The 12,500-nt window shown below is 45.2% G+C and overlaps 2 protein-coding genes across 2 annotated transcripts in view; one reads left to right on the top strand and one right to left on the bottom strand.

Moving 5' to 3' along the window:
* Positions 1–1,316: 1,316 nt before the first annotated feature.
* On the bottom strand, positions 1,317–9,845 carry ttc24 (tetratricopeptide repeat domain 24). The gene is made up of 13 exons (XM_084714252.1): positions 9,611–9,845; positions 7,813–8,106; positions 7,530–7,731; positions 6,347–6,553; positions 6,109–6,237; positions 5,637–5,758; positions 5,360–5,440; positions 3,269–3,339; positions 3,090–3,163; positions 2,683–2,794; positions 2,561–2,589; positions 2,413–2,452; positions 1,317–2,327 (listed from the first exon to the last, which is right to left on the bottom strand). Exons 1-13 carry the CDS (start codon positions 9,812–9,814, stop codon positions 2,216–2,218), a joined length of 1,677 nt encoding a protein of 558 aa, XP_084570378.1. The 5' UTR covers positions 9,815–9,845; the 3' UTR covers positions 1,317–2,215.
* A 2,144-nt stretch (positions 9,846–11,989) lies between these two features.
* The window catches only part of iqgap3 (IQ motif containing GTPase activating protein 3), a 26,610-nt gene continuing 26,099 nt past the window's right edge, over positions 11,990–12,500 (top strand). The window contains exon 1 of the mRNA XM_084714250.1: positions 11,990–12,194. Coding sequence (XP_084570376.1) covers positions 12,161–12,194 — 34 coding nt within the window. The 5' untranslated portion in view covers positions 11,990–12,160. The remainder of the gene's footprint in view (positions 12,195–12,500) is intronic.

The following is a 12,500-nucleotide window of genomic DNA, read 5'->3' on the forward strand; positions in this document are numbered from 1 at the left end:
TGCTGGTTCTGATAGAAAGGTGTCAGAACACACAGTGCATCACAGTTTGTTCTGTATGGAGCTGCAGACCAGTCAGGGCGTCCATGTTGACCCCTGTGCACCGCCGAACGCACACCGCCGAACGCACACCACCGAACGCACACCGCCGAACGCACCAACAATGGACACATGACCATCAGAACTGGACCACGGAGCAATGGAAGAAGGTGGCCTGGTCTGATGAGTCACGTTTTCTTTACATCACGTGGATGGTCAGGTGTGTGCGCGTCGCTTACCTGGGGAACACGTGACACCAGGATGCACTATGGGAAGAAGGCGAGACGGTGGAGGCAGTGTGATGCTTTGGACAATGTTCTGCTGGGAAACCTTACTTTGACACAGACCACCTACCTAAGTTTTGTTGCAGACCATGAACACCTCTTCATGGAAACAGCGTTCGTTCTGATCCTGTTAATGTTTATTTGACACTAAAGCAGCTTCATTATTCTCTCCGTTCGGTCTGTGCAGGAGCAGTTTACTGCAGATTAATTATGGTTTGTGTTTCTGTATGTTCCAACATGGTCACATGATGAAGACGTTTCAGCTGTTTCAGGTTCTAGAAAATCTTTCAAACTTTATTAAACACAGAAAAACATTTATTTATTTATTTATCTGTCGCTCTGTGCACAAAGTTCATGTGTCAATAAGTTCATAAGTCATTTAATTTGAAATGACAGAGTGAGAAAGTTTATTCATTTGATCTGATAAATAAAGTTATTATTAATGTTTGTTTATGACGGGGCCCCTGAGCTCCTGTCAGATTCTAACGTGGCCCCCAGGTTGAGTTTTACTACATCACAGGAAAAATGTTTGAGTGTTTTCTTCATGCAGACTCGTCACATTAAGAAGAGAAGTCAGTGAATGAGTGTGTGTGTGTGTGTGTGTGTGTGTGTGTGTATGAGGTCAGACTTATAACTGATGGAAATGAAAACACTCACACTCTCTGAACCTTCACCATCTTTAATCAGCTGCACATTTGCATATTTTCTGCTCTTTGTGTCGATATGAGGAGAAAAAGAGACGTTTAACTGTGTTCACTTTAAATATCACTTCATTCAAAGGGTGTGTGTGTGTGTGTGTGTGTGTGTGTGTGTGTGTGTGTGTGTGTGTGTGTGTGTGTGTGTCTGTGTGTGTGTGTGTGTAGAACTCCAGCTAACTTTATCATTTTACTGTTTTACTGCAGCAGCAGCTCAGTGAAGCTTTGAGATAAAAGGTAAATGAAGTAGAAAGTGAACAAAGAGTTCTGGGTAACGAGGAGACAATCAGCTGCTTTTTTTTATTATCTTAATTTCAGTTGAAGTTTTACTACATGTTGTATTGTTTTTCAGTGTATGGAGCCCAGCTGTCCTGCAGCTCTGTGTCACACTTCTGTAACTGCTGATAAAACAAACATCATTCTCACTGCTGATTCATCGCTTCACTATTTTCTCCATTAATCGATCAGCTGTTTGGTCTCAAAATATTGATCAGTGTGTCTGAAAGTTCAAGATGACGTCCTCAGATGTTTTTATATATTCAGTCTACAGTCAGAGAGAAGTAAAGAGACCAGAAAATGTTCACTTTTAAATAAAATTAAATAGAATTTCAAGGTCGTGCAGGATTCATGGAGATTGGTCGACTTTGTGTGAACTGTTGAGACCATGACATCACAACCTCCTGGACAGACTTCAACATGAACTTTGTGCTGTTTGTTAGCTAACGTTAGCCAGTGCAGCTAACCTGTTAGCTTGTCAGTGAGTCCTTGTCACCATGGCGACAGACAGCCTGGAGCGGCTGACATGGTGTGTTTACAGAGTGACAGGTGAAGGCGAGCTGTGAGGTCATCCACTCTTTGTTGTTCTTCTTCGTTGGTTTTAGACAGACTACTGTTAGTTCTTCATGCTTGTTGTCGTGTTGATTAATATTTCCTGATATCAGTCCAATCGTCTTCAGGTTCGTCCAGTCACGTATGATGTCATTTCCTTTTGGTTCAGGAACTGATATCAAAGTCAGTAATTGGTATCAATATTGGTATTGAACATTTTTAAATGACAGCAGCCCTCAGCAGCACAGTTTCCTTCTTGGAGACAGCGTTTCCATGGAAACCAGACTCTTTATATTCGGTCAGTGATCAGTGACACACTGATGATCTGTCTATAATCAATACCTGATCAATAACACCATCAGGCAGGTGAGTCTACATCAGTGAACAGAACCGGGACCTCCACCTGGCTACGGGGGGCGTGGCCTCTCTGACATCATCTGGTCTGGTGGGTGGAGCCTCTGCCTCCTGGACCAATGAGGTTTCACTGACAGAAAACAACAAACCAATCAGGATCCAGCTGTTGTTGACAGATGAGGTTGGCGTTGATTTGATTGACAGGTGTCAGTTACCTGTCAGTGTGACGGTTCTGTCTGTCTGTCCACAGCTCACCTGTAAACACACACAGGTACATCATCACCTGGACCTGCTCCTGTTCTACACAACTATCAGAACAATAAGAGAACTGAGGAGAACTGAGGAGAACTGAGGAGAACTCACTGTGCTGCAGCTGCTCTGAAGGCTCTGAACTGGGAACACAGACACAGATGTTAACAAACCTCTGGCTCAGGGCCCGTCTGAGGTCACACATACCAAACATACATGTTTAATGTGGCTGTTACCTGTGCAGCACAGGTACCCTGACCATGTGATCAGGCCCCCCAGTGGCTCCGCCCCCTGATGACCCACAATGCTCTGCTGCTTCCTGTCTGCCTGTGACCTCCTGCTCTGATCCTGTTCATACAGACAGACAGACAGACAGACAGACAGACAGACAGACAGACAGGTTATGTAGATGGGGCTGGATGTCATTAAAGTTGACAGTGATGTAACCTGACCAGGTATTGTGGCTCATACGGCTGTTCATATGTAAACAGTTGTTACCATGGCAACATATCTTTTGTTTACATTGATTACTTTTATTTTAAATGACTGATGTTTGCAGAAGAAAACATAAAGTTCTCACAGACTGTCCAGTCTTGAATTTATCTGTGGTGTCATGTTACAGTCTGGGACAGGTGAGACACACCTTGCCCCTCCCCCCTCTGCTCGTCTGGTTGCTGGTTGGACGTTCTGCCTGGACTCTGTGTGATGTCATTCTTCCTGTGAGGACGGAATCAGGTCAGTAATGATAAAGTGCTGTAATGATGTTTCTTATGTTCTGTCTCAGGTCTGTCTCAGTGACAGTGAGAGCTGATTGGCTGTTACCTGACCATGTGTCCAACAGGTGGGCTGTGTGGGTGTGGTTTGAGTAGGCGGGGTATGAATGGGCGTGGCCTCTGAATGTGGAAAGAATGAGTGGTGATTAATGAAAATGACATCAATAGTACAACTCGCTCCTGTCAGATGGTTGATAATAACTTTACTTTAACAGGTTGAGGTGTGATGTGATGTTCTGGTTGGTCACAGGTGTGATGTGGCGTTTTGGTTGGTCGCAGGTGTGATGTGGTGTTGTGGTTGGTCACGGGTGTGATGTGGTGTTGTGGTTGGTCACAGGTGTGATGTGGTGTTGTGGTTGGTCACAGGTGTGATGTGGTGTTGTGGTTGGTCACAGGTGTGATGTGGTGTTCTGGTTGGTCACAGGTGTGATGTGGTGTTGTGGTTGGTCACACGTGTGATGTGGTGTTGTGGTTGGTCACGGGTGTGATGTGGTGTTGTGGTTGGTCGCGGGTGTGATGTGGTGTTGTGGTTGGTCGCAGGTGTGATGTGGTGTTGTGGTTGGTCGCAGGTGTGATGTGGTGTTGTGGTTGGTCGCAGGTGTGATGTGGTGTTGTGGTTGGTCACGGGTGTGATGTGGTGTTGTGGTTGGTCGCAGGTGTGATGTGGTGTTGTGGTTGGTCACAGGTGTGATGTGGTGTTCTGGTTGGTCACAGGTGTGATGTGGTGTTGTGGTTGGTCACACGTGTGATGTGGTGTTGTGGTTGGTCACAGGTGTGATGTGGTGTTTCGGTTGGTCGCAGGTGTGATGTGGCGTTCTGGTTGGTCGCAGGTGTGATGTGGCGTTCTGGTTGGTCGCACGTGTGATGTGACATTCTGGTTGGTCGCGGGTGTGATGTGGTGTTGTGGTTGGTCACGGGTGTGATGTGGTGTTCTGGTTGGTCACAGGTGTGATGTGGTGTTGTGGTTGGTCACAGGTGTGATGTGGTGTTGTGGTTGGTCACGGGTGTGATGTGGTGTTCTGGTTGGTCACAGGTGTGATGTGGTGTTGTGGTTGGTCGCAGGTGTGATGTGGTGTTCTGGTTGGTCACGGGTGTGATGTGGTGTTCTGGTTGGTCGCGGGTGTGATGTGGTGTTCTGGTTGGTCACAGGTGTGATGTGGTGTTCTGGTTGGTCACAGGTGTGATGTGGTGTTGTGGTTGGTCACACGTGTGATGTGGTGTTGTGGTTGGTCACAGGTGTGATGTGGTGTTGTGGTTGGTCGCAGGTGTGATGTGGTGTTTCGGTTGGTCACAGGTGTGATGTGGTGTTCTGGTTGGTCGCAGGTGTGATGTGGTGTTGTGGTTGGTCACAGGTGTGATGTGGTGTTGTGGTTGGTCGCAGGTGTGATGTGGTGTTGTGGTTGGTCGCAGGTGTGATGTGGTGTTGTGGTTGGTCGCAGGTGTGATGTGGTGTTCTGGTTGGTCACAGGTGTGATGTGGTGTTGTGGTTGGTCGCAGGTGTGATGTGGTGTTGTGGTTGGTCACAGGTGTGATGTGGTGTTCTGGTTGGTCGCAGGTGTGATGTGGTGTTCTGGTTGGTCGCAGGTGTGATGTGGTGTTGTGGTTGGTCACAGGTGTGATGTGATGTTCTGGTTGGTCACAGGTGTGATGTGGTGTTCTGGTTGGTCACAGGTGTGATGTGGTGTTGTGGTTGGTCGCAGGTGTGATGTGGTGTTGTGGTTGGTCACAGGTGTGATGTGGTGTTCTGGTTGGTCGCAGGTGTGATGTGGTGTTCTGGTTGGTCGCAGGTGTGATGTGGTGTTGTGGTTGGTCACAGGTGTGATGTGGTGTTGTGGTTGGTCGCAGGTGTGATGTGGTGTTGTGGTTGGTCGCAGGTGTGATGTGGTGTTCTGGTTGGTCACAGGTGTGATGTGGTGTTGTGGTTGGTCGCAGGTGTGATGTGGTGTTGTGGTTGGTCACAGGTGTGATGTGGTGTTCTGGTTGGTCGCAGGTGTGATGTGGTGTTCTGGTTGGTCGCAGGTGTGATGTGGTGTTGTGGTTGGTCACAGGTGTGATGTGATGTTCTGGTTGGTCACAGGTGTGATGTGATGTTCTGGTTGGTCACAGGTGTGATGTGGTGTCCTGGTTGGTGTGATCACACCTGCAGACTGACAGTCAGACTCTGCTGTAGAGCCGCAGTCAGTCGTTCCACCAGACGATCCCGGACAGAACCAGAACTGTCCTGAAGAGAAACAAAAAGAGCTGTGTTTGGTTCGAATGATGTAAGCACTGGTGTAAAACCTGATTGGCTGAACTGAAACAAACAGTCCTCCAGGTGTCAGGCAATATTGTGTGAATGAATGAACACATGTAACGGTTGTATTGTGACCTCTGACCTTTGACCCCCCCACATTAATATACAGGTGTGTTGTTGTTACCTGACAGTGAGACAGAGCAGTCAGAGCCTGTTTGTAGAGCTGAACAGCTTTTTGCTGCTTCTTCTGCCTCAGGTAACACTCTGCTAACGACTCACACACCTGCACCTGAGCCAGGTGGTCCTCTGTGGACAGATAGACAGACAGGTACAAATGGACAGACAAACAGACAGGTACAAATAGACAGACAGGTACAGACAGACAGACAGACAGGTACAGACATTAAAGCAGCAGTTACAGAGTTGTTTTCTTCTGCTGTCGTTGAATATTTCAGTATTTCTGCTTTTAACATCTCTTTGGATCTTCTTCCTCTCTGCTGGAGATCAGCCTCTGCCTGTCTGTCTGTCTGTCTGTCTGTCTGTCTGTCTGTCTGCCTGTCTGTCTGTCTGTCTGCCTGTCTCTGACACACATTAATAAGCCTTAATAAGCAATAATAAATATTAATAAAGAGAAATAAAGAAGTTACTGATGTTACCAGAGTCTCTGAATCCCTGCAGAGCGTGGATGAAGTTCTCTGCTGCCTCCTCTTCATCACCCAGCTGACTGCAGGCAAACGCCAAGTTACTGAAACACTGAGCCTGGTCACCACGGCAACCAAGAGAGCCTGAGTGAGCGCACACACAGAAACATGTATAACTACCTATAGGGAATGTACCAATGTATTGAGGGATAACATGGTGGGATTGACGGACAGGTGAGTGATGGTGTCTAACCGTAGAGTCCGGCAGCCAGCCTGTGGTAGCCCACAGCAGGTCTGAACTGGCCCACAGAGTTCAGAGCGGCTCCCAGGTTGTGCAGCACTTTGGCCAGCAGAGGGGGCCGCTGAGCTGCGGGGCCCAGAGCCTGCTGGAAACACTGCACAGCCTCCTGGAAACACCTGAGCCGACAGTAAGACACGCCCACTGACAGGTACAGCTCACCTGGACCAGAGCAGCAGACAGATAATCAATTAACCAATCAATCAATCAAACAACGAATCAACCAGTCAGTCAGTCAGTCGGCCAGTCACCATCTATCCATCGGGGCAGGTTACAGTGGCAGCAGGGTATTGTGGGATCCTGAGGGTTCCCAGACCAGGTGAGATGTGTAATCTCTCTAGAGAGTTCTGGTTCTACTCCAGTGGGATTTAAACAAAACCTCAAGAGGAAGTCGTCCACAGGAAGATGCTGATCGATGCTGCACCACCTCAGCTGGCTCCTTTCAGTATGAAGGAGCAGCAGTTCTACTCCGAGCTCCATCTGGATGTTTGAGCCCCTCACACTGTATCTGATTATTGACCTTTGGCCTCAGGTGTTCTGGTACCAGGTACACTTATGAACCACCTTATGATCCAACATGGTCAATCCAGGACCAGCACATAAATCCAATCAGAAAAAACTGAACTCTGGTTCAGACAGGCTGTTCCTCCCAATCGACCCTCTCCAGGTTTCTCCATCGTCGCCCACATGAACACTGAAGTCACCCGGTAGAACCATGGCGTCCCCGGACACCACCCTTTCCAGGACGCCACCCACAGACTGCAGAAAGGCTGGATTCTCTGAACTGCTGTTTGTGCCTAAGAACACACAACAGTCAGAGCCTTCAGCGACTCACAGTCACATGGTGCAGGGTGTATCCCCACACCCAGCCGACGCCTCTCACAAGGAGAGTCCAGCTTGGTCTGGTTCCAGAACCAGTGCTGTGTGTAGAGCAGAAACCAACTACATCGAGTTGGTACCTCCACCTCCTGCACCAGTGAGGTGCACTCTGAAATTCTGAGGACCAACCTGTACTGCCAGGTGTCAACACGGTACCTGTCCCTACCTGGCACTTGGCTTGCACAGCACATAAGTAATCAATCAATCAATCAATCAATCAAATCAATCAATCAATCAACCTTAAATGCAAAGACATTACCCAGAATCCTCAGGTTGGTAATTCTGTCCGTCAAACTCAGACACTCCGTCAGTACACTGATGATGTCATCACGGCTGAACTGATCTGATTGGATCATGTGACTTCCTGCCTCTTTGAAGGCATCAGCTGCAGAATCCAACATGGCTGCCACTCTGTAACTCTCTGCAGCCCGCAGGAAACCCTGAACCGCCAGAGACCAGTCCTGCAACACACACACACACACACACACACAGCTGTCACCTGACATGTGTCACCTGTCTCCACCTGTGGTTCAGGTTCTCACCTGGACTCTGGTGTAGCAGCGGCTCAGCTCCATGCAGGCGTCCCCCTCGCTGCCTCCATCTCCCTGTGACCTGTACAGCTGAGCGGCCTGCAGGAAATAGGCGGCGGCCTCTCGGCTCTGGCCCAGTGCATTGTGGGCCAGTGCCAGGTTGAACTGGAGGTCCGGCAGCCGGTCAGCCTTCTGTCCGGGCTGAGCCTGACGCAGGAAGTCCAAACCTGTCTTGGGTTGACCTGCCTCCACGTAGGCCGCGCCAAGGTTAAAGTAACACGCCCGGACGACCCGCGAGTCCTGCAGCTGAGGAGCAGAGCATCATGGGAAATCGACACTTCAATATCAATACAATCATTTGTTAATGATCTTTGACCTTCAGCTGTCTCACCTGTTAACGACCTTTGACCTTCAGCTGTCTCTCCTGTTAACGACCTTTGATCTTCAGCTGTCTCTCCTGTTAACGACCTTTGACCTTCAGCTGTCTCACCTGTTAACGACCTTTGACCTTCAGCTGTCTCTCCTGTTAACGACCTTTGACCTTCAGCTGTCTCACCTGTTAACGACCTTTGATCTTCAGCTGTCTCTCCTGTTAACGACCTTTGACCTTCAGCTGTCTCTCCTGTTAACGACCTTTGACCTTCAGCTGTGTCTCCTGTTAACGACTTTTGACCTTCAGCTCTCTCTCCTGTTAACGACCTTTGACCTTCAGCTGTGTCTCCTGTTAACGACTTTTGACCTTCAGCTCTCTCTCCTGTGAATGACCTTTGACCTTCAGCTGTCTCACCTGTTAACGACTTTTGACCATCAGCTGTCTCTCCTGTTAACCACCTTTGACCTTCAGCTGTGTCTCCTGTTAACGACTTTTGACCTTCAGCTGTCTCTCCTGTTAACGACTTTTGACCTTCAGCTCTCTCTCCTGTGAATGACCTTTGACCTTCAGCTGTCTCACCTGTTAACGACTTTTGACCTTCAGCTCTCTCTCCTGTGAACGACCTTTGACCTTCAGCTGTCTCACCTGTTAACGACTTTTGACCATCAGCTGTCTCTCCTGTTAACGACCTTTGACCTTCAGCTCTCTCTCCTGTTAACTACCTTTGACCTTCAGCTCTCTCTCCTGTTAACGACCTTTGACCTTCAGCTCTCTCTCCTGTTAAAGACCTTTGACCTTCAGCTGTCTCTCTTGTTAACAACTTTTGACCATCAGCTGTCTCTCCTGTTAACGACTTTTGACCTTCAGCTGTCTCTCCTGTTAACAACTTTTGACCTTCAGCTGTCTCACCTGTTAACGACCTTTGACCTTCAGCTGTCTCTCCTGTTAACGACCTTTGACCTTCAGCTGTCTCACTTGTTAATTACCTTTGACCTTCAGCTGTGTCTCCTCTTAATGACCTTTGACCTTCAGCTGTCTCTCCTGTTAACGACCTATGACCTTCAGCTGTCTCTCCTGTTAAAGACCTTTGACCTTCAGGTGTCTCTCCTGTTAACGACCTTTGACCTTCAGCTGTCTCTCCTGTTAACGACTTTTGACCATCAGCTGTCTCTCCTGTTAGTGACCTTTGACCTCCAGCTGTCTCTCCTGTTAACGACCTTTGACCTTCAGCTGTCTCTCCTGTTAACGACTTTTGACCTTCAGCTGTCCCACCTGTTAACGACCTTTGACCTTCAGCTGTCCCACCTGTTAACGACCTTTGACCTTCAGCTGTGTCTCCTCTTAAAGACCTTTGACCTTCAGCTGTCTCTCCTGTTAACAACCTATGACCTTCAGCTGTCTCTCCTGTTAACGACCTTTGACCTTCAGCTGTCTCACCTGTCCTGCAGTCTTCAGCGCGGTGTTGAAGCAGCTCAGAGCGTCCTCCGTCCGTCCCTCCTGCAGAGCTCTGTGACCAGCAGACGTTAACTCCTCGATGTGCACCGCCTGAACCTCCTTCCTCCTCACGTCCTGCTCCCTCCTCCTCGTCCTCCTCTTCACCTTCACCTCATCCTCACCTGGAGGAGATGCATCAGACGCCATGTTGGACCTGCAGGAGGAGGACTCACCTGGGCAGAGTCTGAAGAGACACACAGACATGAAAACATCTAACATCATTAATAACAATAGTTGTCTTTATTAATTAATCAGCTGATGGTTTGATTGATAATTATATGATAACAATAATATTTAATTGTTAAGATCCAAAGTGAATTCTTCAGACAGGAAGTCAGGATGGATTCAGTTCATTCATTTGAATTTGACCTGAAACAAACGGTTTAGTTTAGTTGATCTAAAATTAATGTGCAGGTCATTAAAAAGTAAAATCAAATAAAACAGAATCATGTGAAGTTTCTGTTTGCTAAATAAGAAAAGTGTTTGATTTTTTTTTTAAAGAAATTAGATGTGATTAAATTGAAGCTTTGCCAAATGTTTTATACATCAAACAGTCTCACCTCCATTTTTCTTAGTGTCCAACCTGCTGATGAAGATCATGTGACCTGACTGAAAGCTACTAAAAGCTCCTTGAGTGGAGGCTTCTTTGTTGACTATTTTTGTGAAGGCGATGGGAATACTTTATTTTAAAAACCCATCTTTGCTCTTCCTGTTTGGTTTCAGCTGGTGAAGCTAAGAGCTAAAGTTAAAGCTAACGGTGCCCCCTGCTGGACGAGTCAGCACATGAACATATGACTGAAGTCTGAAGGAACCTCAAATACTTCTCAACTTTAATCCACAGTGAAGATAAAATAATAATTTAACGTTTAATTTAAAAAGATAAATGAATTATTCACCAAAGATCCCTTAATCAAAGTAAATACTTTATTTCATTTTGTTTATTTTGTCTTCCACTCACTGAAGACATTTTTCTGCTTCATTTCTTCCTTCTTTATTTTGTTGTTTTTGTTTTATTTGCACTTGTTTAGATCTTACGTCTTTACTTATGTATTATTTATTGATTTTTTTTTTATGGAAGTGTCTTTCTATTTTAACACTGAATGAAGTTATTAGAGTGTAGAGTTATTACATCTGTTCTGAACCTGTTAACTCTGACAAAGACTGCCTCATATTAAACTTATACTGAAAGGAATAAAAAGTAAAATGGGACATTTTTAAATAATAATTCAACTAAATAAGCAGCCCCACTCTGGACTCTTTTAATAAATAAATAAGATTAAATATGAATATAAATAAAATTCTTTGATTTCAGCTTCTTACATGTGAATATTTTCTCGTTTCTTTACTCTTCTCTGACAGTAAACTGAATATCTGTGAGTTTTGGACAAAACAAACATATTTGAGAAAATGATCATCAGATTAATTGATAATGAAAATAATTATTAGTTGCAAAATGAACTGAACTAGAAACAAAATTAAAAATGAAATAAAAAACAAAGTATAATAACTCTGCACTGTGGGATTATAAAGCTTTTATATAAAATTAGATTATTTTCTCCTTCATGAATCCTCCTGCAGTTTATTCTCAGACTGAAGTCAGAATCTATTAATAATGATAATAATATTTTTATTAATAACGTTACGTTTGAACAGTTATTAATAAACGTGACCTGCTGTTACTTTCATTGACGTTATTGACACCTCTGTTATTACCATTAGCTGCTGCTAACAGTGCTAACAGTGCTAACAGTGCTAACAGTGCTAACCTTTTATCAGTGAAACAACACTCACAGTTTCTCGATGAAGATCCGTCACATCAGCCGTCACGTGCTCACGTGTCAATATTTGCGCTGAAGGCAGATCGATATGTTTTTAATTTAAACTTGTTTAATGCAGCAGCTAGCTTAGCAGCATTTGCTGTGGGTTTAGTTGACTCGGTTACTATGGCAACAGGGAAACAGCTACAAGGAAAACAGGAGTTTGGACCATATATATATATATATATGTATATATATGTGTGTGTATATACTGTAGTTATATATGTATAATAAGAAAGTTGTTCTTTTGAAAAATGATTATTTTTATTCATTTAACTCGAATTTTAATTCTTATTTACATTTATTTCCTCGGTTTAAGATTCTATCGTCTGATCTCATCTCATCTCAAACAACTTCCTTTAAAACAAGAACGTTGTCGTTTATTTTAACGTCGGAAAAATACATAGACCACAATGCAATGCTGCACCGCTTCAACCAATGGGAGCAGCGGCTGGTCGTTGGACCAATCAGAGAGCGGCGGGACCTTTCAAACTTCAGGGAGGAAGCAGCAGCTCCGCGCGACGACGGACAGATTCAAAGTGAGACTGAGACAAAAACAGTTTGACCCGTTTTTAAGAATCGAGTTTAAACTGTGGAGACCAGAAAGACACGATTTAGTCTCCGTGAGGACAAATAAAGACTTAATTAACCTGCCGGAGGACGAGGACACGCCAACATGGCGGATTCCGATTCAGACGGACAGAGACGCTGTGAGTCAAACTGCTGCTCAGATCACTGCTTTATATTCATTCTGTTATTAAATATTACTGTATTCATTTAAAACGGTTTATATTCATCAGTGTTGGACAGAAATCAACATTCCTCTCAAGAAACATCACATACTGTCAATTATTCATTTTAATATACAAAAATATGACACTTTAACACAAGTGGTTAAATTCCCAAATATACAAATAACTTTAAAATGAAATGTGATTATTTAATGTAAACTTCTGAACAGTTTTAATATGTTTTGTATTCTTAAATAGTCATATAACATCAGATTATTTTCATCA

The sequence above is a fragment of the Lutjanus erythropterus genome, unplaced genomic scaffold, assembly GCF_056507025.1.
Source record: "Lutjanus erythropterus isolate fLutEry1 unplaced genomic scaffold, fLutEry1.hap2 Scaffold_170, whole genome shotgun sequence".
Classification (NCBI taxonomy): Eukaryota; Metazoa; Chordata; class Actinopteri; order Lutjaniformes; family Lutjanidae; genus Lutjanus; species Lutjanus erythropterus.

What these genes read in the sequence shown, in the direction of transcription:
- ttc24 (XM_084714252.1), bottom strand. Translation starts at nt 9,814, where the DNA reads ATGGCGTCTGATGCATCTCCTCCAGGTGAGGATGAGGTGAAGGTGAAG. An exon ending in GCTGGCTGCCGGACTCTACG is followed by an intron (nt 6,238 to 6,346) that starts GTTAGACACCAT and finishes GCGCTCACTCAG; the next exon opens with GCTCTCTTGGTTGCCGTGGT. An exon ending in TTCAGAGCAGCTGCAGCACA is followed by an intron (nt 2,453 to 2,560) that starts GTGAGTTCTCCT and finishes GTGTGTTTACAG; the next exon opens with GTGAGCTGTGGACAGACAGA.